Source organism: Rousettus aegyptiacus, unplaced genomic scaffold (genome assembly GCF_014176215.1).
Source record: "Rousettus aegyptiacus isolate mRouAeg1 unplaced genomic scaffold, mRouAeg1.p scaffold_m13_p_2, whole genome shotgun sequence".
In the NCBI taxonomy this organism is placed as follows: domain Eukaryota; kingdom Metazoa; phylum Chordata; class Mammalia; order Chiroptera; family Pteropodidae; genus Rousettus; species Rousettus aegyptiacus.
In genome coordinates, this window is record NW_023416295.1 from 111,602,279 (window position 1) to 111,629,249 (window position 26,971).

Here is a 26,971-nt window from a genome sequence, read left to right on the forward strand (position 1 = left end):
CCAAGACTCCGAGGGGGCGGTGAGCCCGGGCTGTGCCGCCACGCGATTGGCCGGAGGCGCCCCGCCGACCGCCGCTGATTGGTGGATTCTCAAATTCGGTCTCAAGGCGCCAGAGGTGGTTTAGCCGGGGACTGCGATCCGGAGCTGCAGTTGCGGTCGGCGTGTCGGAACGCTGGCGCTGTCCGGGCGCCGCGGGGTCCTCGCCAGCCCGCGGCTTTCGGACTGGGGGTCTGCGCGCTTGGCTTTCCCCGCCCGATGTCGCCGCCCGGCCGCTGATCGCCTTGTCCCTTTGATCCCGCGCGGGTGTGAGGCCGTGGAGGTCCCCGAAGAGCCAGGAAGTCAATGCAGAGCGGGAGTGAGTAGCGTGCGGCCACAGCGCTGGCAGGCAGGCGGGAATTGGGGGGAAAGGGAACCCCTCCCGCCCGGGCTGCCAGCCTGCCACCCCTCCCCTCCCCGACTGAGGAATTTCTGCCGCCGGACCAGGAGCGCATGGGGTGTCTGGCTCCAGCTCTCCCTCTAGCTAGGCAGTACAGGGTATTTACCCTTCCTCACTATTTAGGGGGTCCACTGGAAGAGTTTATCTTTGGGGTCTGCTTGGAAGTCTGGGAAGGGTCTACGCTAAGGGTTGAATGGGTTTGGTCCAGCGATCAGGTTTCTTCTCCCCTGATTCAAACTCCCCCAAAACCGAATTCCTCCCAGTTCTTTGCGCCAAAATTAACTGACCTAGGAGACTCCGTACTTTCTGACAGATTTGCCCTACACCTTTTTGAACTGGTAACTTTATTTTGTTGTGTTTCTTTTCATTTTTAAAAAAATCACTATTTTTGTCGATTTGTTTTCTTCCCGAGTTTTCAGTGATTAGTAAGGGCTGTGTTCGTTCGTGTGCATTTTAGAGTTGCGGCTATGCTTCTGAAAATTCCCAGGATGAGTTTAGGGAGAAGTTCAGGTTCACGAGCAAGTAATAAATATATATATTTTTGTTGTAGGGGAAAAAAAATCCAATTGTAAAATCATTTTCTAATGTAATCGTGCATTACAGATGGAGGTAAATTGTTTAACACTAAAAGACCTGATCAACCCCAGGCAGCCCAGACTAGATTTTGGAATTGAAGATGGAGAAAATGCACAAAAAGTAAGTGCACTTAAATACTTTAAGCTCTAACATATTTAGGACGGTGATGTGTAATTCAGTGAAATGTTCCAATATTACGCTTGTATTTGTCTTATAAACCTAATTAACTTTTTAAACATTATAGAAATAAACTTTTTTTTAATGGAAACATCGAAACCATTATTTTTTGAGTTTCTCAAGTCATTGTGCTGTGGGAAGAAGCTAGATTAGATGCAATGTTGAAACCAATTCATATGAATCAAAGATATGCTGGATGCCCAGTCAAAAGTTTGTTCGTAATACTTGTAGTAATCAAAAATAGAATTCTGTAATGCTGTGCAGGAATGTTAAACTTCAGTTCCCAGGAAAATAGACTCTCTTTGCTATAAATGCTAGATTATTAAAATGCTGTAAAATGTTCTTCATGCACATTAATCAGCTCTTAGAAGCTATTACATTCACCCAAGACTATTATTACCTGTGCCTCCTATATAGGGAGATAAGTGACTGAATCCACCAACATGCTTCTTAAATATTTTACAGTACTACTGCTGGTCTGGGTTTGCACTGAGTCATCCTTCCTTTTTTTTTTTTTTACATCCACTGAGAATTGTGAATTAGAGCATGGTGGTATCTTCAAGAAACATTACCAACTGGGCATAGTGATATCGAAATTATGTCTGTACCCACATCAGCACAGTTATACTCACCAACCAGTGCCCTTCTGAAAAGGTGTAATAGCTTGTTAGCAACAAACATCAAAGCATTTTTAGGCCAAGGCAAATATATATAACAATCTCATATTTAGAATCTTTGAATATAAATCTGAGCAGAACAACTTCTTGGGATTTGGACTGTAGGATCCCAATCTTAACTTTAGATTTAGCATCAATGGCGAAACTGCCTGGTTGTAAAGTGCCTGTTATATGGGTCTTTGAAAAATATTTGACAATGATTAATTTTAGATAGGTGTGAAATTGTTTGATTTTCTATGTAGGAGCATTTTTCTCTAGCGTTCATTTTATTAGTAAAAGAAATATACCAAAGCATTATTGTTTTAAAGAAGACTTTTTAAAAAGTTACCTAAGCAATATGAGGGTGGAAATACACAGATTTTAAAGTATATTTTCAGAGTTTGGACTTTGGGAGTTTCAGAACTAAGCTTTGTTTTCCTTTGTAATTTGGATGAGACAACCTTGAAAGAATATGTATAAATTTATATAAAGCCTAAGTCAGTGTCCACTTCTTTCCTTCTGGGTCAATGACTTTATCAAGTGTTTTCAACAAGGGCACTTCTACTCTAGTTAGCATCAGTAAGTACTATGTCTAGTTGAGCTTTCACATTCTAATGGGCAAGGAAGAAAACTCAAGTGACTCAAAAGAGACTGGGAAAGTGGTTGAAATGTTTGAAATGGAATGTCTGAGCAGGAATTATTTTACCTCTCAAAGAGAAGTCAAGGGATGAGAACAGGGTGCTTCTGCCCAGATACTAGGAGGGGTGTTTTTCTCTCTCTTCGTATTGCTGTGAAGTAGAGAAAGGGGCATTTTTTTAGGGGTGGTGAGAACATGGGATTTGGAGTTAGAGCAATTCATAGATTTGATTTCCTGTTGTGCCATTTATTATCTACCTAACCTCAAACAAATATATTTATTCAGTCTTTCAGCATATATTTATGTTCACGTGCTGGGATACAGTGGTTTAATTTAATAAACCTCCTAACCTTGTTAAACCGGTTTCTTTCTTCCATAAATTGGAGCTGATAAATAGCACCTCCCCCTTTGGATGTGAGTAAAGCACCCAGTGACACGTGCTTATTACCCTGTACTCAAACTGACAGCCCAAAGATGCAAACTCTGCCCTCAGTTATCTGAGAGACTTTCAGGGACTTAGATATAAAACACCAACCAATTGTACTATGATTTGGTAAGTGCTATAATAGGAGTGGGAGCAAAGTGACCCCCTCAGAACAGAGGAAGAAGAAATAAATTCATGGAGAGTCTATAGTGTACTGTGTTCCAGCCTTTTTGAATATTGTTTCATGTTTTCACATCTCATCATGTCTACAATATGCCCATCTGTGTCTCCTGCTTCTGGTAAGAAGAGAAAGGCAATTGCCACTCAACTTACGATGGGGTTACATCTCATTAATGCAAGTGTTCTGAGCACATATAGGTAGGTAAGCTAAGCTGTGATATTCCAGTAGGTTAGGTGTGTTAAATGCATTTTTGACTTATGATATTTTCAACTTATGGTTGGTTTATTGGGATATAAATTCATCATAAGTGAAGGCACTTCTTCATTAAACTATAGTGAAAAAATATCTAAGTGTTAGAGGAAATAATCCATCTGAATTGCTCCTCGGTAGAGAAAAAAGGAGGAGCGCATCATTCCTATGACTGCAGGTAACATGGAAGGTAGAGAAACCTAGGCCACACCTTCTACTATGTGGATACCTTTTCTAATAACTAGATAATTAAGGCCCACTCTTCCCTGAGCACCCATAAGAAGCAAGGCATTGTGCCAAAAATTGTAAGTAATGGGACATGTGGAATTTGCTCCCTGACCTCCAGAAGTGCACAGTCTCGTTTAACTTCCTTACACCCAGGAAGTTAAATATATTACCTCTGAGCATCAGGATGAATGGTAATAAAGAATGGGATAGAGGAAAAGATAATAGCTAAGTTTTATTGCATGCTTACTGTATGCCAGGAACTAGTCTCATAATCCTGTGGTTGGTATTTTTATGGACTTTATGTTCAGTTGAAAGAATGAAAGCCTAGTGTAGAGAAGGAACTTGCCTTCCTTCACACTGCTGGTAAGCAGTGGAGCCAAATAAACCAGCCTGAGAGTTTGCATGCAGAACTGCTTACCCATTCTGCCTCTCCATAGATGCTAGTGGGGCCTGCTGGGTACTCTGTTGAAGCTGTAAAAAAGATAATAATAATCACTTCGATCCAATTCACACCCAAGATAGGCTTATTTCTAGATGTAGAATTTCAGAAACTCCGGCTGAAACAAATCTCATTCTTGCCATTTGAGAAACAACTTTCGGATATTTCTCGAATGGCAAGAATGAGATTTGTATGTGACCTCCAGCAAGTTCTTTAACCTCTCTGTGCCTCAGTTTCCTCATCTGTAGACTGGAAAAATAATAGTACCTAGGTCACAGGATTAGATGAGTTAATATATGTAAAGTACATGACATACGGCGTGGCACATAGTACACACTCAATACTTTCCCTGAAGAGTTCCCTTGTAGAAGACTTCATCAGAACTGTACTACTAGGAACTTGTTAAGAGATGTTGGTAGATGCAGTTCCCCGGGCTGGGTGCTTACTGCTGCTGTGGTGTGAGAAACCGTCACTCCCATCCCCAACCCCTTCCTTCCTCTTATACTAGGACAGAACCTAAGCATGGCTAGCTGGCAGCTTCTGCTAGTCCAAGAAGTAAGAGTCAGAGCCAGCCTACTAACAAAACTCCACAGTTTCTCCTAAGTAATCTTTTCCCTCTGAACAAGATACTCTTAAGAAAGCACTTTTTTTAAACCACTGCTCAGCCAAAATCTAAGCATGCAGTTGCTAGAGAGTGATACATATACAAGAAAGGGAGTGACAAATATTTAACTCACCCACCTTCTTAATAAGATAAGACACAATTGCCTTGAGGTGAATTCAGCTACAGGAAGAGCAGAATCTTTCTGTTCCTGAATGCCAAAAACAAGTTTTAGGGGAAAGAAATTTGTTTTAATTACTTGGTATTTCCAAATGTGGTTTCTCTGTACCCAGTCCTGTTTCACAATGGCCTAATGGACATAATGGACCCATCAGTAATCGTATAATTATCTAAGACATTCTACTTAAAGTGTGATCTGGGGGCCGGTTCTACCTCACAAACTTACCAAGCTGCAAAAAATGAAGAATAGAACTTGAGAGTTAAGCACTTAGAAATTTCTAAGACAATTTGATGTTGCCCCCCATGACATCTAAGCCTGCGATCAGTGGTATCTTGTTGAACAGGCGATAGATTAGTTTGATTGGCAAACTCAGGTGGACAGTCATATGGAGTGGCGGTTGCACCACATATCAGCATGTGGGATTCAGGAAATAAAACACTCTGGTCCTTCTCCATGGATGGTTTAAGAAACACTGATCTGTGTGAATGACAGACGATTCTCCTGGTTCGCTTGAAACGTGGCATTTTGTTGGATGCACTTCCGTTAATTGGTCCTGCTAATTACTATATTAGCACTGCTGAACACTGAACTACAAAAGTATAATTGCGCTTCACTAGTTAGGGCAAACTTGCAAATAGTATTTTTAAAAATATGGCACTTAGGAGAATATGGACTCAACTCAGATTGCCCTCCTCATTCTCAACTATTAAAAGCATCCACCAATAACATATATACTCATGGCTTTTTCACAGAGGTGCCATGAAAATGTGCATAAAAGGAGTAGCAGATTACAATTAGCTTCTCACTGGAGCCTCTCCTTGATTCCCATGTATCCAACTGTCTGTTTTCATTAGTCCTATCCTAATATTTTTCAGCCCTGAACATATGGTCTGTTTGTATTTTCATGCTGGGAACAAAGTATGGTCTTAACTGATGGCTGCCCTTTCACATCCTTGCTAAAAGTTCTCTTTTTAAAATAGGAAAATATATTTGTTGATCCATCAAGGATGGCCCCAAAGACTCCAATAAAAAATGAACCGATTGACTTATCGAAGCAAAATATCTTCACTCCAGAAAGGAATCCTAATACTCCAGTAAAGCTTGTTGACAGACAGCAGGCAGAACCATGGACGCCCACGGCTAACCTGAAGATGCTTATTAGTGCTGCCAGTCCAGACATAAGAGACCGGGAGAAGAAAAAGGGACTTTTCAGACCCATTGAGAACAAGGATAATGTGTTTACAGACTCTCTGCAGGTAAACAGGCTGTAATCCAAGGGCTCTTACAGAATTTAAAATTTTTACTTGATTATTAAAAAATCATAAAATTATCAATATTTCAGCTACTATTGAACCAAAGCAGTATTAAACATAATATGATTTTATATTTAGCTGAAACAAAAATCTCACTCTGTACCTCATTTTTCATAATGAATGCTTTCTTCTCTTTATGATACTGACGAGTACACATTTAAAAATAAATTTTTGAAGCAAGGATATTTAATAACTTTGATTTAATGAAGGAATTTGGATTTTTTTAAATATTGCCGTGAGTTTAATTCTGCTCCAATTTTAAGAGTAGTATTAATCCGAATATTTTTGACTTGGGAAGTTTCATTATTCTCATGTATATTCAGTTTGTTGATTTGGGACTTTAAAGTTAAGCCATCTTTAAATTAAATGTCCTGTGGGGAGCCAGAGCTATTTAATAAGCAGCATATCTATAATTTTTTTAAAAAAATTCAGGGGTCGATATTTTCACTTTCCCATCAAACTTTTTCCCAGACTTGCTAAGGAAAAGTTATTCACAGATTTGAATGTCATTTCTCTTCCATTTCTCCTTATTTTGGTGGATTTTTTAATTTATAAAAATTACCAAAATGAATAATTGGAAAGAAAGAAGAGAAAAAGATGTCCAAAATTACAGTGTGAAATTAAAAGAATAGAATGACTTGAATGTGCTGTACAGTTTATTGCAGTGGTAAAACTAACAGATTCTTTCTTGTAACTGAATATAAATCAGATCATACTTCGAGAACCACTGCCTTAGAGATACTCCTCTTTCTGTACATCAGGAGACGTGAACAGGAATATCATAGCAATATAGTTCCTGGTAACCCAACTGGAAACAACACAAATCATTATAAATGGGAAACTGAATAAATAAATTGTGGTATATTCCTGCAATGGATTATCATACAGCAATGAAAATGAGAGAACTACAGGCACACACAAGAACATGAATGAATATTAATTCTGTACAGTTAAGTCCTTGCATAACATTGTTGAGTCTGTGATTTTACTACTGCATGTAGATTATTTGAGAATTAACCTCTTTCTGTTGCTGAGTCCTCTTATTCATAAAGATAGTATATTTTTCTAAGTTTTAAGTATATTTCCTGAGATTAAAATTTTAATATTTTCTGCAAATATTTATTTGCTAGATTTGTTCCTAAAAATCTTATCATTTTTATTGCTAGTATAAATTATATCTTTTCGACTCATTTTCTGTTACTATTATATAGCAATGCAGCTGACACTAAAATTTAGTCTTGTCTTTTCAGCTACCTTACTAAATGTTCTTGCTATTTTTAATAATCTGTCTGAGATTCTTTTGAATTTTTTATGTAAACAGTCATGTCTTCTGCAGAATGAAGGTTTTGCTTATTTATTCCTTTCTAACTCCTGCGCCTCTATTTCTTTTGTCCTCATGTACTGGCTAGGATCTCCAATATGACACAGAAAAGGGGCATCTTTATCATTTTCTTGATTTGAAGGGAATGCTTCCAAGGTTTTACCATTAAGACGGATGTTTGTGGTTGGGTTTTTATTGGATACGCTTTATTAAAAAAGTTATTCATTTCTGGTTTTCTAAAGGCATTTTTGAAAATCATGAATGGATGTTAAATTTATTAAATGCTTTTTCTGAGGCTATTGAGATAATCATATCATTTTTCTCCCTGAACATTTCCATTGAGAAACCTTTTACTTTCTTGTGACTTGAATTGAGCCCTTTAAACAATGTAAGTTGATGAGACAAGGACGCTAGTTTAATGTACTTACTATAGGAAAGAATGAGGAAGAATAAGATTTGGCTGCCCTTGTTTATTTTCATCAACATTTGGTCAATTGTAAAAAAATAAGACAGTTTGATGACACAGCGGAGACCAGTGCATCTCAAATTTCATGTCAATAGAAATCACCCAGGATCTTATGAAAAGACATATGCCAACAGATCAGGTCTCATATGAGTCCCGAGATTCTTCATCTCTAACAAGCTCCCGGTGATGCTGATCTACTATCCAATAAGCACGTTATTAGCAAGAGTGTAGCAACCTATAAATGACTGTGTGGTTCATTGTTTAAGCTTTTAACCAGTAGACTCAGCCTCAAATTGCAAAGGAGAAAAAAGTCCAGAGAAAGCAATAGGTAAAATACTAATAAAATAAATTAGATTAGTAAATGTATTTTAACTAACATCTAAGATGGTATGGAGTAGGATATCCCCAAACTTGCCAGTACTGGTCATTGCAGTTTCTCCATTAGGATGTTAACTGTGACATCTTGCCCCTCCTTTCTTTCTGCCCTCTGTAGCTTGATGTTGGGGACAGTGCTGTGGATGATTTTGAAAAGCAAAGGCCAAGCAGAAAACAGAAGAGTTTAGGACTCCTGTGCCAGAAGTTTCTAGCTCGCTATCCAAGTTATCCCTTGTCAACTGAAAAAACTACCATCTCCCTAGATGAAGTTGCTGTCAGTCTTGGTATGTATCATCAGGTTACCTGGAGGCCTGTCTCCAGTTATAGCGGGAAACTGATTTTCTCGGGCAGGCTGCCTTCAGAAAGCCTCTTTTATTAAGTAAAGAGTGGGCCCTCCAAAAGAGTGAGGACAGAAGAGCAAGTAGAGCTTCCTTCTGCCATTATCAAGTTGCACATCATTATGCATAGGATTCTAGAGAGCCTTATAGGTCTGAGGGTCAAACAAAAATTTGGTTTTCTTAGCCTTAAAAAATATTTTTACGAAAGACTCACATTACAAAGTAATATCATATTCATTTCATCTTATTTCAGACAGACTCAAAAAATATTTATAAATATCCTATTTATTTTTAATAATGCTTCTAAGGGTTCAGAACTAGTGTTATACCTATTATAAAGCAAGATTTGAGAGCAAGAGCATTATGTTTGAAGCCCTATGCTGTATTATTCACAGAGAGCCTGCCAAACTAGAAGAAGCACATCTGGACATAATTCAAACAGCTAAACCTTATAACAAAGAGGAATACATGTATTCACATGGCATGAGTGTGTATAATGTGCAATGGTGTATGTTCTATGAATATGTATACAGCAGCTTCAGAATAGAGACCCCTAGTGGTCATGGATTGCAGTTGGTTTCAGGGTGAACATAATGTTGACAATCATTAAATTAGCAAAAACCACAAAGATTTGAGAGTGTGAGGTGTCTTCTTAAGAAATAAGGAGGTTTTACATACAGGCCAAAAAAAAAAAAAAAGGAAGAAAAAGAAAAATGTCCCAATGAAACCAGCTAAATAGGTTTTACGATATTTTTAGTTTGCTTTTTAAGTTCTATTTCCATAGCCCAAAGAAATATGCTGCAGTAGATGCGAATTGTTCAAACTGATAGCTAAAATAGTTTTATTTGCTGGAAACAGATATTGAGGAGACAATGAGTTATGGGAAGACCATAAGCTGAGCTTTAAGTCAGGGCTGGATTTGAAGCGCAGGTCTCCAATTTACAGACTATGAGAGCTTTAAAAAGTTAATTAATCTTTTCTTATCTATAACATAGGGACCACAGCACCTACCTTGCAGAAACGTAGCAAAGTTGGGATAATGTTGATAACATGCCTAGCTCAGGGCCTGGTGGAGCAGTTTCTACTCAGCTCTTACTAGATGTATCCCCTCCTTCCCTAAGCTGTCCTTCAGCCTCTGCAATTAGGAAAAGAAAGTAGAGTGCTTTGATTGGAGAGCCCTTTTTGAAACCCAGAATGGAATACAGTATTTGGCATCGGTGGCAATGAAACAAGAGGGGAAAGTGACTCAGGTGAATATAGGCTTGGTATAAACCCATTGAGACACGGCATCCTGGAAACTAGGATTACAGAGGATGAGGGTAAAACAACAAATCATGCAGTGTCCTTCTCATTGAGGTTCAAGCATCCAGCTTCCTCCCTATCCACAGCTTCCATCAAGGGAGCTTGCACTGACGTCAATGCAGAAGACAAAACATTAGATGTTGGAAGGCTGTGTAACAGGTCCCAAGGAGGACAGAAAAGTGGACTCCTATTCTTACATGGGCTGCCGATCATCCTGCAGATCCACATGTTATAACTGCCTGGAGCAGACTCCAGAGTTTTTTGCAACAGCTTGTAATCATTTACCAAATGAACTTGCCATCTCTTTTCATGTGAGATAAAAAAAAATGAGGTCCATTTCTGAAAGTTATTTCACTGGTGACCATCTCTTCAAGTTGAGTCTAAACTCCTTGCTACATCTGGGTCACAAGCTATAAGACCATATTTTAACAAAGGATGTGCAGAGCATTCAAGTTGCAGTATTTTCCAGACTCTGGTCCCATGTAGATTTGACATGGACACTATAGGTAAGAAGTTAGAAGTTAGAAACAACCTGAGTATCCATCGACAAATGAATGGATAAACAAAATGTGATATATACATACAAAAAACTATTATTCACTCTTTAAAAGGAAAGAAATTCTGATACATGGTACAACATGGATGAACTCTGAAGATGTGCTAACTGAAATAAGCCAGACATAAGAGGAATATTACTATATGATTCCATGTAGATGAGATATCTTGAGTAGTGAAATGCATAGAGATAGAAAGTAGAATCGAGGTTGCCAGGGGCTAGGGGAGGGAGGAATGGAGAGTTGGTGTTTTATGGGTGCAGAGTTCAGTTGGGGAAAATGAGAATTCTGAAATGGAAAGCGACGAAGGTTGCATAGCAATGTACTTAATGTCACTGAACTATATACTTAAAAATGGTTAAAATGCTCAATTTTATGTTATGGACATTTTACCACAATAAAAAAAAAAAAGTATTTCCAAATTTGGACTTCAAAAAAAAAAAAGTTTAAGAACTGGGAATGACTTTAGGTAGTGGAAAATAGCACAGCCTAAGAAACTGTTTTACTGGCCTGAGAGATGTTCTTGATAAGCTCCATAGGAACTAAAGGAAGCATGGTAACAACTGGTAAATCCTTGAAGGCATGTCTAATGCCATGAATAGGATTAGTAGGATTGTCTGGATACAAAAGAAAATGAAGGCTTCGTGCCAAGGAAAACTTTTCTGACAGAGCAGGGGCCAGAGTAACCTGCACATCTTCAGACCTGTGAAGTGGAACTTTTTAGTGCATCAGCCAGTGGACACTTAAACTCAGTAAAGATTGAAAAGGTGAGTGATTGTGCAGGCAAGTAGCTGCACGTTGGCTTTGCCAGCACCACTTACTAAACACTTATTGTACATATTAAGCATCATCTTACTCTCCAAGTTGTTAAAATCTTCCTTTATTCTCCTTTCTTGGGATGTCTAGCCACTAAACGGAGACTCAACAGCTTGCATCTAATACAGAATAACAAAACAGCCAGGCATACGGCTGGCCCTGGAGTGTCTCAGTTGCATTCACATGGCATTTCTGATGGGAAGGTTTATAGAATGTTATACTCTAAACAAGACGTGTTAATATCTGAAAACAGACTGGAATAAGGAACTGGGCAGATCCAGACAAAGGGCTGCTCTGCCTGCCCCTGCCAGCACTTCCTGCAGGCATCTGGCACCAAAGCTGGAGCTTCGCAGGGTGAAGAGCCTTTCAGGGTCATGAACTGAAATGTTCTGATCGACTGAAATGCCTCTTCATTCATGTGAGAGAACTTCCTCTCAGCTCCTGAGTTCTCATTGTAATTTGGTCTACTTCTGTTAAATCTTTGAAGGGCTAAAAGCTACATTTGCTGAGTCTGCCCAGATTATACAACAGCTCCTGGCAAGCGAACAGGAAGAGGACGTCTTTGTAGCTGAGCTGGTTTTCTGGGAGATGCCTACAGAGGCCTCTGTTATGGATACTTAGATGAGAGCAAAGGAAGCCCGTAGGTTCCAAAAGCCTAATGATCTGTTATACAACAGAGTGAGTCACAGACAGATTTTTTTAAAGTGACCTTTTCTATAGTGACTTCTTATGCTAACAGGGAGGTTAGGTATCCCCAGTGCCATACAGGAAGTATTTGCACCATAATATGCAAACAGTAGATAAAGTTAACATCTACTGGAGACTTTTTACATTTATGGTTACATTTAATCCTCACATTTTATGAGATAAATACTAAGGCACAGACAAGTTAAACAACTTCCCAGGATCACCAATTTGTAAGGGACAGCACAGGGATTCCAATCCAGGCAGTCTGACCCCAAAGTTTCCATGCTTAACCACCATAAATGTTTTTGGTAAATTCAATAGACAGCTCATAATCTTAGCTATTTAGGGAGTGTTGGGAAAGGGGGTAGGGAATGAGTGACCTCGATGACCTTTCTGTACTGTCCATGAAGTCTCTGTGCTTCACTGTCGGGTCGTTTGGCAGGATATGGTGAATGAGAGCACAGGGAGAGTTGTCAATAGCCATGATGGGCAAAAGGATCCTCATGTTGTTCCAACCCTGGCTAAAGCTTCCTCCAGCAACTTGAGAAGGGTGCGTGAGCTCTTTAATCCCAAGTTTCCAGTCCAAAATAGGAAACAAAATATGTACTGTTTTCCTTACTGGACCATTAAGAAAGTTAACAGGATAATTCTTTCACATCATCTGAACTCCAGGAAAGGATAGTATTCTCTAAACAAGGTATCAGTTATTGGACACAATTTATTTTATAATCTGCGTGATTAGGAATACAAGTCAAAATCATCCATCGAGCATTCATCATGTCCACTAGGCATGCTACTTGTGTTGCTCAATCCCACGCATTTTAACATGCTGAAATGTTGGTGTGATTTGACTAACAGGTCTAAAGAAAAAACATACTTTTACTATATGTAATACAGATAGAACCAACATCTATCTCTATCTAGGTGGCTGTTTTATCCTAAATCTTATTGAGGGTTAGATCCCAAGAAAAGGAAAGAAAAATAATTTCTGTCGCTTGCATCCTTACAGGTTGAATTTGTGGAGCATCTACAGTTGCTGGGCATTACGCTGTGCGTCATGCAAACTAGTTCACAGACGTGGCTCAGGCCCTCAAGGAATTTATACTCAAAAATGTTTGTCTGCATGATGACAGTTGGCTTCTGTTTTTCAAACAGGTGTTGAAAGGAGACGTATCTATGACATTGTAAATGTGCTGGAGTCACTGCATCTGGTCAGCCGGGTGGCCAAGAATCAGTATGGCTGGCATGGACGGCACAGCCTGCCAAAAACCCTGAGGAACCTCCAGAGACTAGGAGAGGAGCAGAAATATGAAGAGCAGATGGCACACCTCCAACAGAAAGAGCTAGATCTAATGGATTATAAATTTGGAGAACCTAAAAAAGATGGCTATCCAGATCCTCAAGATCAGCAGTTACTGGATTTCTCTGAGCCCGACTGTCCCTCTTGTGAGTCCATCGTAACCACATGAGTAATAAGCATAGAGAGAGTGATGGTCTCTTTGAAGAGATTCACTGCTAAGATGGGAAATGCCAGATTGACAGCCCTGGAGGGAGGTGTCCTCTCATTCTCTCTACTGAAGAAAGGGAGACAGATGGCTCCCCAACTGGGCTGCCTACTCGACCTCACTGGAAGCTTGTCTGGTGGCGGTTCACTTGCTGTTTGGTGTGTTTGGACCATGGATTGCTAACAGCTCCCATTTCAGATTGATGGCTCCATGCTGATTTCTATTTGTGAGCCTTTAAGAAAAATTTACTTTGAAAGAAGTTATTGTTACAATGAATTTGATTTTTTTAAATTATGTATTTCTGTAGATTACTTAGAAAAGAACCCCATTCACAGAAATGTCGATTAGAGAGCCAACCCCTGTTCTCATTTGATGCAGAATTTTTTTTTTTTTTTACTTATCTACATCACTCTTCGCCTCTGGACTGGTATTTATCCTCTTCCTGTTTTAACCATTAATCTTTACTGTTCTCACCCTACTCCCTCTTGCTAAGATGATAAAGTGCAAGTATCACTCACATTTCACTTGCAAATAAAAGAAATAGGAATGGAAAGGTAAGCCTGGTTTTCATGCGATTTACTGCCCTCATGCCTTTTCATTCCACCCCATGAGCTAGTTCTTATCCTGATAACCAGAAGAGACAGCCATCTGTCAGGGATGGTTTGCCGGCCATCTACAGCAACACACATCTCATCAGTGTCTCCTATTTATAGTTTATTTCTTCACTTATTTCTGAAAAGAAATGGAAGAGGTGGGCTCCTACTATGTTCAGGGTATATTCTAGATACAGACATACCTCAGAGATATTCTGGGTTCGGTTCCAGACCACCACGATGAAGCAAGTATTGCAGTAAAGTGAGTTGTAATCTTTTTGCTCATGGAGGGTCTTGCCTTCAATTTGTAAAAACAACATCAGTGAAGCACAATAAAGTGAATCATAGTAGAAGGACATCGGGCTGTATTGTGAGCACAGAAATAAAAATGGAGCCTTTGCCTTTGAGGAGAGAGTTGATGTTCTGAAAACCGTTCCTGACCCCTACCCTGTCCTATTTTCCTTCTGCATTAATCCCTGTAGAAAAGTTGGTTTTGGAAAAATACCGCATAGATTCTATTCCATGAAACATGAGTATATAGCATTAAGAGGGGTTTCATGTAACACATTTCAAACTTTATGCCTGCCATAACTTTATAAGCCAGAAGAAGATTCACCCGTTTTCTCTATGAGCCATTTTTATGACGTGTCCAAAAGGCTTCTGCCTGTAACAGAAGTGATCTTTCTCTCTACTAGTAGAGTTAGATAGTTCTAGCAAACTATAAGTACAGTCTTTCTTGTTGTAAATTATCTGTTTTTATGCTTTTGTTTTGTCCTCTTTGTAGCATCTGCAAACAGTAGAAAAGACAAGTCTCTGAGAATCATGAGTCAGAAGTTTGTCATGCTGTTCCTTGTCTCTAAAACCAAGATTGTTACCCTTGATGTGGCTGCCAAAATACTGATAGAAGAAAGCCAAGATACGCCAGACCATAGTAAATTTAAAAGTAAGCATCTTCACCTAAATTCACCTAGCACAAAAAGGGTAGGATTTTATATGATGGTATAAAGTGCAAGTATCGGCCTGTGAGATTAAGAGAATTATTGTTTTTAAAAAGGGCACTCCTTCCTACACTCAGAAACATTCTTGGTGCTGTGAGAGAAGCTAGTCACATACTAGAGTTCCCTTTAATGTTCTGTCAGATGCCTTTACCTAGGCAGTTAGAGTAGAGAGTGGAAGCCAAATGCCATCCTACGAATGCAAGTCAGAGAGGGCGTGAGATACTTTGCATTTCTCTTCTCACTGCATCCAAGATGTAATGTCTGAGTCTTGTTTCCCCTTTTTTCCTCACCCCCTGCACACTCTTCTGATGGGTGGAGATGAAAGTTGTCCACAGGTAAGAACCAGAGGAATAACCAGAGTAGGGTAAGGGTGGTGGGACATAGATGCTGGACAAGGAGAGTGTTTCCAAGTTTCATACTCAGTGCATCTTCCTTTTTTGTCAAGCACAGGTCCTGAGCCAAATGCCCTGGGTTGCTTGTAGCTCTTTGAAGCCCCAGGAAGCCGTGAGCTCAAAATTCTCTAGCTTTTTAAATTTGTTTCCAGTTGGAATTATAGCCACCCAGTGGGAGAAATGACTAAATAAAACCCAGCTTTATCAGGACTGGGAAGAAAATTGCATCTGAGGTGAATGTTTCATGTTTGTGGACAATAAAGCTCCTTTGTTTGATCTTAATCCTGAGGTCAAGTGGGTTTCCTACCTGTAAATCAATTTCTTAAATTGAAATTACTTTGTGGGCATCATCCTGCCTATTTAAATTTAAATTTCTCCTTTAGCATATGCATTTTCAAATGTGTCTCCCAAAACCTCTTAAGACTCAAGAGTTGCGCATTCCACTGCTCCCTCTCTTTGTGGCTAGAAAGACAAGATTTCAGATGAGGAACTGTCTGTCTTCAGCACAGTTGTACTTCGTAACCTTGAGCCCTGAACACCCTGTGTGCCTAGGAGTGCAGCTTTGCTGGAAGCTCTGGAGCAGCCCTGTCATTTTCACAGCCCAGCTGCCTGGTAGCACTGGTGCCGCAACTCCCTGCTGGGAGAAACTCGGTGCAAGCTTTTGACATGCCACATATCAGAATTACATTCACTAAGCCTTTAATTACAGCCCATTTCCCTCCCTCAGGTGTTTTTGCAATCACAGCACTCCCTGCTTGTCTTATGAAAGTTGTGAAGTTGCGCAAATGGAAGGACACACTGACCTTCCTTAGTATTTGTCTTCAGATACATCGGATATATAAATCCTGGGTGATTTCATGACAGAGCCATTGGTCATTTCATCCCACCCCACTGTTTCCCCCTCGAGGTTTATATGGTGGCCAAGAAAAAATAACCTGTCACATAAACTAAAATGTAATGATGTCACAGGCAGCATGACCATAATTATGTTTTATATCTTCAAGCAAAGGTACGACGCCTCTATGACATAGCCAATGTTCTGACCAGCTTGGCTCTGATCAAGAAAGTGCACGTAACAGAAGAGCGAGGCCGTAAACCAGCCTTCAAATGGATCGGGCCTGTGGACTTCGGTTCCAATGGTAAGGCATGGTGTTGTTAGGGATCTATTTTATTTATAATCCCTAATTCCTTTTCCAAGTCGTACATCTAGGATAGAGTGAAATTGATCTCTTTCATTTTTTATTATCCAAGTCACATTAAAAAATTAGACTGATGATGTCACTTTTGGAACAATGAGCATTAGTCTACAAATGGTATACGCTGGTTGGCTTACACACAGTAGGAAGGGAAATACTAAGAGCTTATAATGTGTGAATTTCTGTAACTATTAAATTACAGCTCTTTAGCATTTTTTATTTTTTTAGAAGTTCTCCCTGGAAGCTTGGGACTGAGGATTAAAAATGACACTTCTTATGAACTCTGGCTATGTCTACATGAGCAGAATATTGTTTTTCTTTGAAATTCCAGATAATGTAAAAATTATATCAATTACTATCACAAAACTAATATGTGGTAAGATGGCTTCTAAATATAGTAAGGATATAACGAACGCCCTTTTTGTAATTTATTTCAAAGGTTACAAATGCCGTAATTTTATGAAACTAGAACAAAAGAGGCTATTATCTTCTACTTACTTCACAGGTAATATCTGAGCAATCGGGAACTGGATCCTACTGTACCAGCCACTTAACATATAACTAGGCTGCCTGGAAAAAAGCCATTAATTTTTAAATTACCCTTCCAATTCTGGTGTTAGTAGTATAAATTCCTGCCATTTAACCCAAGTTTATAAAAGATACAGCTCTCTACCTCATTGTAACACATTATTCACTTAGGCTCTAGATGAAACCACTTAAAATCTAGTATGACTAATTCAACCCAGCAAGTACTTACTGAATGTGGACTCTACACAGTTCCTACACTGAATGCCACAGAGATTTAAAGACACATGACACAGTCCCCACGTACATAAAATATACTTTACCATTTTCTACTCCTCTGCCTTCGGCTTCTCTTTATTCTTTCACCTGTGAAGCTTTCTTCTTCTTTTTGACATGAAAATATCTGTTCAGCCTTCAAGATCTGGCTCAAATGCCAACTTTGAAGCTTTTCCTGATTACCCAGAGCAAGGAATGTCTCATCTGAACTATTGCAATTTAGTATTATGCTATTGTACTTAGCGATGCTGATATTATGCCATTGTCCCTGCTCTATGCATTTGAGAGCAAAGATGTTTTCATTCATCTTTGGTTACACATAGTACCCAGATCAGTGCCTATTCACTTTAGTTGGTTAATGAGCTTCTGTTGAAGGTGTATAATTTTTAGCACAGATTTAAAAATTAGAGAACAATTCAGCACTATCCATGGTGATACTGACTCTCTAGAAAATCAGAGAGGATGTGGGTTAAGCTCTGATGGTTTTGGAGGGATGGAGAGCTTTTAGTTGAAGGACCTGATACCTAAGAACGAATCTGGTTTGTGTTGGAGAGATCGACCACCCTGATTGAAGTGGAAGGCGTGGGATAAAGAATAATGAGATGAAATGTGATCAGTTGGAACGTTTTGGAGGGCCTCTAAAGTTTAGCTGAGAAATTTGCACTAGATGTAATAGACAAAGAGTATTTAGATAGAGAGATTAAAAGAGAAGAGGGTCTTAAAGGTGGTGGTGTCATTGGAGAAAATAAGATAGCTGGGAAAATGAGCTGGTGTTGAGAAACTGAGTTTATGTATTTGCATAACCAATGGGACAACATCTGGGAGAGCTCTGATCGGATGAGGGGAAAGGGCTTGGAACCGAGTAAGGACCCTCAACATGAACTTACTACTCCCTCTATTTTTCAGAAAACTGATCCTCTTTCTATATTTTCTAGTTCTTACTGACAATACCATCATCATCAACACAGCTGTCAATTTTGGAATGTTAATCTGTTTTTGATTCCTCAATTCACTCTGCTTTACTCCTTGGTTAGCAGTTCCTCACGATGTCTCTTTCCTCCTCTCTTCCCACCATCGTGGCCTTTCCTTTCTTGTAACAGCTTTATTGCGGTATCATGACCTACCATAAATAGCACGGGAGTTAAAGTTAGCATTTGAAAGTATTTTCACTGTCAGCATCTGTGAAATAATCACCATAATCAAGGTATCCTCCAGGGTGTCCTCCCTCCAGGGTGTCCTCCCTCCAGGGTATCCTCCTGTCCCTTCAAAATTCCTTTTTTTCCTGCCCACCCCCCTGCCCCCAGGGCAACCACTGATCTTTCTTTCACTCTAGATTTTCACATTTATGTACTTTCTGCTTTTGAGTTCGCTGTTTAAATTGTTGTTGCACAGAAGTGCTATCTAGTGTTTCTACACAAGGCAAGAAGGCTGTGATGTCACAGAGAAAATACGAGTGTTAGAGGAGCTTCATTCAGGAATGAGTTCTAGTGCTGTTGGCTATGAGTTCAGTGCTAATGGATCAACAATATATATTAAATAAGGTGTCTTTATTTTTTTAATGAGAAAAACAAAGAGGTTTATTAACATGAATACCTCATGTATACATGGGTGATACTCAGGGAAAAATGACTAACTCTCCGAAGTGGCTTAGAATTCGGGATTAAATGCCATCTTGGTAGAGAAAGGGAGTGGGGGACATCGGCCACTTAGGGGGAAGAAAATGATTTTTAGGAAAGATGAATGGACCCCTTTAGAAGGACAGATGGGAGATATGATAGTTTGTGAGAAAGTAGGGTGTGCTGTCCACTTCTGGTTTCCTCTCAGGTGACAAGAGTCACTCCTCCATGGTGAATGAAACTCCCTGGGAGGGAATTTATGACAACTGAGTTTGTTTTGGAGGATCTGTCTTTAAGCAGGTAAGGGAAATTCAGAGAAAGCCTCTCCCTGCTTTGCTTTTTTTCAAGTGCCAAGTTCAAAATAATCAATATGCCAAAGGGGCATATTTTCAGGTGCGTATTCTGCTACCCTTCATAACATACTTAGATGAATTTTGAGTATTTATTACCTTAGTTTTTAATATGACCTATTTAACTATAAGTTTACGTCATTTAATTTATTATTAGTTTCGAATATAAGGTACGTTGGTTAGACATTTGCTCTTTCTCTCCTCTGGCTCTTCACCTAGCCATTACATTAATGCCGACTGCGTTCCCTATGCTGTGCTCTCCATCCCTGTGACCATATCAATTACTTCTTTAAACCGAAACACAGAAAACAGGGTTATGTATTGGGCAGTTGACAAAACTGTAACCAGAGGCTCATAGGAAACAAACCCTGTATTTTCCCTTGGAGCAATTGTTCAGTTTTTGCTAATTCAGTGTTCATGGCTACTATAGAGGTAGAACCATAAATAACAAGAATAGACTGTATTGTGTATGTTATTCTTAGACTTCTTTCATTCAGCATAATTATTTTGAGATTAATCATGTTGTAGCATGTATCAGTAGTTCACTCCTTTTTATTGCCAAGCAGTATTCTCTTGTATAGATATTTTATTCTTTATTCATTCACCTGTTGCTGAACATTTGAATTATTTTCACTTTTTCGCTAATACAAATAAAGCTACAGTGAATATTAACGTATAACGTATATATCTTTATATTGTAGAGTTTGCTAATGAAACCATGTGGGCCTGCAGTTTCTAATGTGAGAAGGTTTTTAACAATAGATTCAATTTTTTTAATAGCTTTAGGGCTACTCAGGTTCTCTCTTTAGCAGTTCCTTTTTTCTACTTTGAATTCCATTTGTTCTTTTTCTAGTTTCTTAAGGTAGAAGTGGAGGTCATTGAAACCTATTTTCTTTTCTAATAGGTATTTAGTGCTATAAATTTTCCTCTAAGTACTTCTTTATCTCTATACCACAATTTTTTTTGTTTATAATCCAAACAATTTAATATCACCAATTTTACAAATATCAACAAGAATCACAGATATTAATAAATATAAAAGAATATACAATTTTCAATTTCTGTCTGAACTCAGATTATAAGTAACATCTTTCAATAGTAGCAGAGTATAATAATATAATCAAAGATAGCAAACAAAAAAATGTTATACTTTTTTGTTATATATGTATATATAACACAGACTTTGATGTGTTCCCATCATCTTCCAATTCAAAATACTTTGCAATTTCCCTTGTGATTTCTTCTTTGATCCATAAATTATTTAGATGTATGTTATATAGTTTCCAAATATTCTGGAATTTTCTAAATATTTTTTTCTTATTGATCTCTAATTTCATTCCATGTGGGCAGAGAACATACTCTGCATAACTGAAATCCTTTTAAGTTTTCTGAGGCTTGTTTTATAGTGCAGATACGATCTGTTTTGGTAAATATTCCATGTGTACTTAAAAAGAATGTGTATTCTGCTTTGTTTGGTGGAAGATCTATAAAGAACTACTAGTTCAAGCCGATTGATAGTGTTGTCTATTTCTATATCCTTACTGATTTTTAAGTTTACTTGGTCTGTTAAATATTGATAGAGGAGTGTTGAAATCTAATTATAATTGCAGATTTGTCTGTTTCTTCCTGGAGTTCTATCGAGTATTGTTTCATTTATTCAAAGCTGTCGTTAGGTGCATAAATATTTAGGATCACTATGTCTTCTTGATGAATTGACCCTTTTATCTTTACGAAATGACCCCTCTTTATGCCTGATGATACTCTTGGCTCCTGTCTACTTTATTTAATAGTAATATAGTTACTCCAGCTTTCTTTTGATTGGTTAGCATAGTATATATTGTTAATCCTTTTACTTTTAAACTATTGGTACCTATATTTAAAGTGAGTTCCAGGTACACAGTGTAGAGTTGTAGAGTTGAAGGTTTTTTAATCTAATCTGACGATTTATGCTTCTTAATTGGGCTGTTTAGACTTTACATTTAATGTGATTATTGATATATTTGAATATTAGTGGATCATCTTGCTATTTGTTTTCAATTTGTCCTAACCATTTATTGGGATTTTTTTTCTTTTTCTCTCTTCCTTTGGCCTTATTATTTTTTAATGCTTCCACTTTACTTCCTTTATTGGCTCATTAGTTATAATTCTTCATTGTGTTATTTTAATGGCTACTTTAGGGTTATAGGGTTTAGAGTATGCATCTTAATTTACCACAGACTATCTTCAAATAATATACTACTTATATTGTATAAGGACCTTACAATAGCTTACTTTCATTTCTCCCTGCCTGGTCTCTGCACTATTATTGCCAAACATTGTACTGCTATATATTTTATAAACCCTATAATGTACCGTTACTATGTTTGCTTTAAACAGTTGATTGTCTTTTAAAGAGATTTTAATAAGGGGAAAAAATTGATAAATATCCATGTAGTTACCATTTCTGGTGTTTATCTTTTCTTTTATAGATGCGAGTTTCCATCTGATTTCATTTTTATTGGCTTGATGGACTTTTTTAAACATTTCTTGTGGTGCGTGACTGCCAATGATGAATTCTTCCAGTTGTTAAATGTCTAAAAATGTCTTAATTCACCTTTATTTCTGAAAGATATTTTTCACTGGGTGGGTAAAGGATTCTAGGTTTAAGGTTGTTTTTTTTTTTTCTTTCAGTACTTTAAAGCAGTTGCTTCACTGTCTTCCAGTTTGCATTGTTTCTGCCAAGAAATCTACTCTCATCCATTTTCTCCGTATGTAATATGCCTTTTCTCTGGTCAAAGATTTTCTTCATGACTGATTTTAAGCAATTTGATTTTGTGTGCTTTAGTGTACTTTTATTCATGTCTCTTGTACTTGAGTTTGTTTAGCCTCTTGGATCAATGGATTTAAAGTTTTCATCAAATTTGGCAAACTCTCAGCCATTATTTCTTCAAATATTTTTTCTGGTCCTTCCTCTCGTGTTTTGGAGTCTTCAGTTATGCTTATATTTGGTTGCTTGAAGTTGTCCCACAGTTCACTGACATTTATATCTTTCAGTCTCTTCTCTCTGCTTCATTTTGGATGGTTTCTATTGCTATGTCTTCAAGTACACTATTTTTTTCTGTAATATGCAATCTTTCATTAATCCCACTTACTGTTATTTTCATCTCCAGCATTGTCATTTTTATCATTAGACGTTTGACTTGAGCCTTCATATTTTAAATGTCTCTCTACTCAACATGTTCAGTACTCTAATTTCTTGAATTAATGAACTACAATTAAAATAACTGGTTTAATGTACTTGTCTACTAATTCTATTATCTGTTTCACTTTTGAGTCCATTTCAATTGATTGTCCTCCTCACCGTAAGTTTTATTTCCCCACTTCTTTGTGCACCTACTAATTTTTAATTATATTCCAGACACTGAGAACTATATATTGTTAGGTGCTAGATATTTCTGTATTCCTAAAAACATTCTTGAATTTTGTTCTGGGATACAGTGAAGTTACTTAGAAACAGTGGTCCTTTCAGATCTTGCTTTTAAGCTTTGGCACACAGGACCTTATCAGCACTTGGTCTTAAAAGCAATGTCCTCACTACTAAGATAACACCCTTTTTAATTTTCTAACCAATGATCAATGAATTATGAGATTTTCCCATTCTGGATATTGGCAACAAGCACTGCTCCCAGCCCTTAATGAGCAGCAAACACTATTTTTTCTGCTCCTTTTGAGTGGTTCTTTCCCTGGCCTAGGATAGTTTTCTCACGTGTGTGAGTACTCTGATGAATACTCAAGAGGTACCCTCTGCACATCTCCAGCATTCTTTCTGTACAGTATTTTGCCCTCCAAACTCTAGCTACTTTGGCTTTCTTGGCACCCCAGGTCCATCCTCAACTTAGAAAGGCTTCCAGGCTCTGTCTAGGGTTCCCTCTTTCACCCTAATCTGGAAATATTCTCCAGACAGTAAGCTGGGCAATCAGAGAGCTCACCTCTCTTGATTCCTGTTTTTAAGGATCAGCATTCTTCATGCCCTGATGTTCAATGTCTTGAGAGCCATTGTCTTATATATTTCGCCCAATGTATTGTTTCAGGAAGGAGGGGAGCTATGATTCCTGTTACTGTCTTGATCTATTTTCTTTTTCATCCTGTAATTTCTGATTTTCTAAAAATAACATATATTGGGTTTTTGTTAGAAGAAATAAAAAGCCATAAAGCTGATTCTTTCTAATTTTTCTGTGTTTTAGAGAATGTAAGTGTAGCTGGGCCTTTCAGTTTATTAAATGTCTTGTCTAAATGTGCATGCCTTGAGGTTAGAAAAAAATAGCACAGATAAACAGTATAGGAATAACTAAGCAACAGGGACTATTTATATATAGAAATATAGGCCTGGTTCTATGTAGAAAGTCTGTCGTGACTTCATACAGGCTTCTTTAAGCACAAAATAGGCCTCCGAGGCCCAGCCTTTTATTATCATCACTGTTCTGCAGCATTTCATCCATGAGGTTTCTGCTGACTTCCGTTGGTCACTTAGTAACTAAGCCTCCTACTGTATAAGAAAGAAATAATAAAACGTAGTAGAAAATAGAAATTCTTATACTCATTTCCTTGGAGCTGCGGCATAAGAGGTCTCAATTAATGTTAAAATCTCAAAATATGCATGTTGGGCTGAGCATTGTTGGGTTTTTTCTTTGATACTCTCAGCCCAAAGAAAGTATTTGAAATGTAAAGTCCATTCTAATTTGAGTTGAAGAACATCTTGCTCTACTTTTGTTGCAGTTTAGATAATTTTAGAATATATATAGATTCAGTCTCACTTTATAGTCATCCACTAACTTTAAAAAAGTTAGCACATCAAAAGAAATTGGGGTTTGAGACAAGGCTCATAAAATTTCTTTGATTGTCTTAGTTTTTAATAGATAGGGTAGCTCCATTATAATTATAGGCTCTCAAAGACTTATATTAAAAAGGCTAAAATTATGTTGCATTACAGCTGTGTATAACAACAGTACCAAATCTCTCATTTATTTAGATGAAGAACTAGTGGATGTTTCTGCATCTGTCTTACCGGAATTGAAAAGAGAAACATATAGCGAGATTCAAGTCTGTGAAAAACAGAAGCTGGCTCGACATGGTTCTTTTAACACAGTTCAGACATCTGAGAGGATTCAGAGGAAAGGGAACTCGGAACCCAGCAGCCCATTCAGAGTAAAACGAGGTATCTGCCTTTACCTACTCTATGGAATTCATCAATCCCCAAGTAATTGTAGCCCTACCCATCCACTGGCACTTTGAAGTGAGCTGACTCTGTAGGCCCTACCTGATTTTGTACTTGCCTGAAGTGAAATTGTTATTGGGGGTAAATGAGTTGGTGACTTCACAGGGTACAAACATGGGCCATGCCTGAAATTGATCCCAGTCAGCCTTGAAGATCAATTAGCTTGCCATGGTTGCCCTGTTTGATACATCTCAAAAATTCATCACACTTACAAATCAAAACTCATTTTATTTTTTATTTTCTTACTAACTCTTGATGAGACCTGAATTCACCATTAACAGCTAGCTTCTTGAAATTTCTCTTTTTGAATCAAAACCAGAACAGATTTGAGATTGTCTTATAATTCCTGAGCTGTGAATAATGAATCCTGCTGTATATAATTGGTTTGTATGTTTCTTGCTATATTTGTTAGACTTTCATTTTCCTTTTCCGGATCAGGTAGCTTCTTAGAAATTGGAAGTCTGGCAGCAATTTACCGACAGAAAATAGAAGACAATTCAAAGTAAGTAGTCTTTAAAAAAACTCCGAGAGCATTCTTTCCTATTTCCGAATGTTAACTTTGACTACATGGAAACGTTACCCATCAAAATGTAAATTTTAGCAAAATTGCTTGCAATTCAGCCATTTGTTTATTAAGAATATTGTAAGTTTTCTCTTTGTGCCAATACTATGCAAGAAGTAGCATCAGAGACACAAAACTATGAAAAATTTGTCCCCTAAGGGATAAATTATAGGAGAAAAAATAAAAAAACAAATACACTGAAAAAGACAAATGACTGCTAATATGTTGCTGAGAAATGATGCATCACAGTCCCATGAATCTTTTGTTGTAACATAAACTACCAGGACTATTCCAAAAGTTTTATGTATATTAACTCGTCTAATCATAACAAGAATATTTTGAGATTGGTACTGTTACCTTCATTAAACAGAGAGGAAACTGAGATGCAGAGCGGTTAAGTAACTTGCCCAAGGTCACAGTGTTGATAAGTGACAGAGCTAATATTCAAACCCAGATCATCTGACTCAAATTTGGGATCCGATTTTGAAGGAAATCACGTATTATCAGAGAAAGTAGAGGAAATGCAAAAGAGAGAAAAGAGATTTTTAATGACAGATTTGAGAAGAAACAGATTCTGAGGCAGTGTCAAGGAGTCAGGGGACAATAATCTGACTAGCTCTAATGATTTGTCCAAATAGGATAGTAAAAGGAAATATCATTCATAAGAGCTTGGGCAGTTTGAGGTAGGTTAGGTTGTCAACGCTTTGAAAGCCAAGTAGAAGAGTTTAGATTTATGAGACAGACGGTGAAGAACTATTATAGATTCACTGGAGAAGACCATTCTGGCTGCTTGACGCAGGTGAAACTGGAAGTAGAGAAGGGCTCCCTATGAACAGAGCACTGCGAAGAGCGTTTGCAGGCTTCTGTGGTCAAGGCCTTGGCTGGGTCAGCTGGAGATGGAAATCAGTGTAAGACGGTGAGTCAGCAAGACCTACTAAATTAGAAAGAGGCATCACAAATAACACCTGGGTCTCAGATAATGGTGATAGTGGTGGAGATAGGGAGGCTGAAGGTGGATGGCTGGAGGTAGGACGATGGGTGATATCCTCAACGTGGACCCACTGAGTTTCACAGAGCTGAGTAATAGTGATTATCCATTCAGAAGGGGCTGGGGTTGAGAGATTTACTGATCTCCACAGCCTGGTGCACTCCATTTTATTCCCACAACACTGGACAACGAGATTGTGAGCAATATAGGTCTCAAGCAGTTCCATCAGAAAGGTTGCGAGAATTCCCTGCCCTCTGTTTACTAGTCAGAAAAAGATTTGCCCCATCAATGGGTTTCTAAAAATATACTGAATGTATAAACATGATTTTTTTAATATTTGGGAATTTTTCTATATAAAAGGTGCAGACATTGTTTATAATCTCACATCTTGATGGGCCTTAATTTTGAATGCGTGCTGCCTAAAAATTCTAAAGTTATGCTGAGCAGAATGTGACAAGAATGACAGAAAATAATTTTGTAGATAAGTTTATTTCCTCACTCTGCCAACTTAATTTATCTCACAGTGGATTTGAGACAAATTAGATGTGTCCTTTAAATCAAAGTCTTGTCCAGTTCCTGTTACGCACCCAGGATCCCTCACAGTGACTGAGTGTGGGACCCAGCTGCGTGACCTTCAGCTGGTTGCTTAGCCTCTGAGCTTCAGTTTTCCTCTCTAGTAACTGAGGGGGGATGAGAGTATCCATCAATATTATAATAATTTCATAAAAGTATTATAATAATATGCTAATCACTATAGCA

At 38.1% G+C, this 26,971-nt stretch overlaps 1 protein-coding gene across 2 annotated transcripts in view; it reads left to right on the plus strand.

The window, feature by feature from the left end:
• Positions 1-112: 112 nt before the first annotated feature.
• The window catches only part of E2F7 (E2F transcription factor 7), a 35,282-nt gene continuing 8,423 nt past the window's right edge, over positions 113-26,971 (plus strand). The window contains exons 1-9 of one of the 2 annotated variants that reach the window (XM_016138185.2): positions 113-355; positions 1,040-1,132; positions 5,766-6,041; positions 8,379-8,544; positions 13,113-13,403; positions 14,840-14,998; positions 16,450-16,584; positions 24,417-24,602; positions 25,101-25,164. In XM_016138185.2, the coding sequence (XP_015993671.2) occupies positions 1,040-1,132; positions 5,766-6,041; positions 8,379-8,544; positions 13,113-13,403; positions 14,840-14,998; positions 16,450-16,584; positions 24,417-24,602; positions 25,101-25,164 (1,370 nt within the window). In that variant the 5' untranslated portion in view covers positions 113-355. Of the gene's footprint in view, positions 356-1,039; positions 1,133-5,765; positions 6,042-8,378; positions 8,545-13,112; positions 13,404-14,839; positions 14,999-16,449; positions 16,585-24,416; positions 24,603-25,100; positions 25,165-26,971 lie in introns of those variants that run through there. The other variant, XM_036236940.1, reaches the window with a different exon arrangement.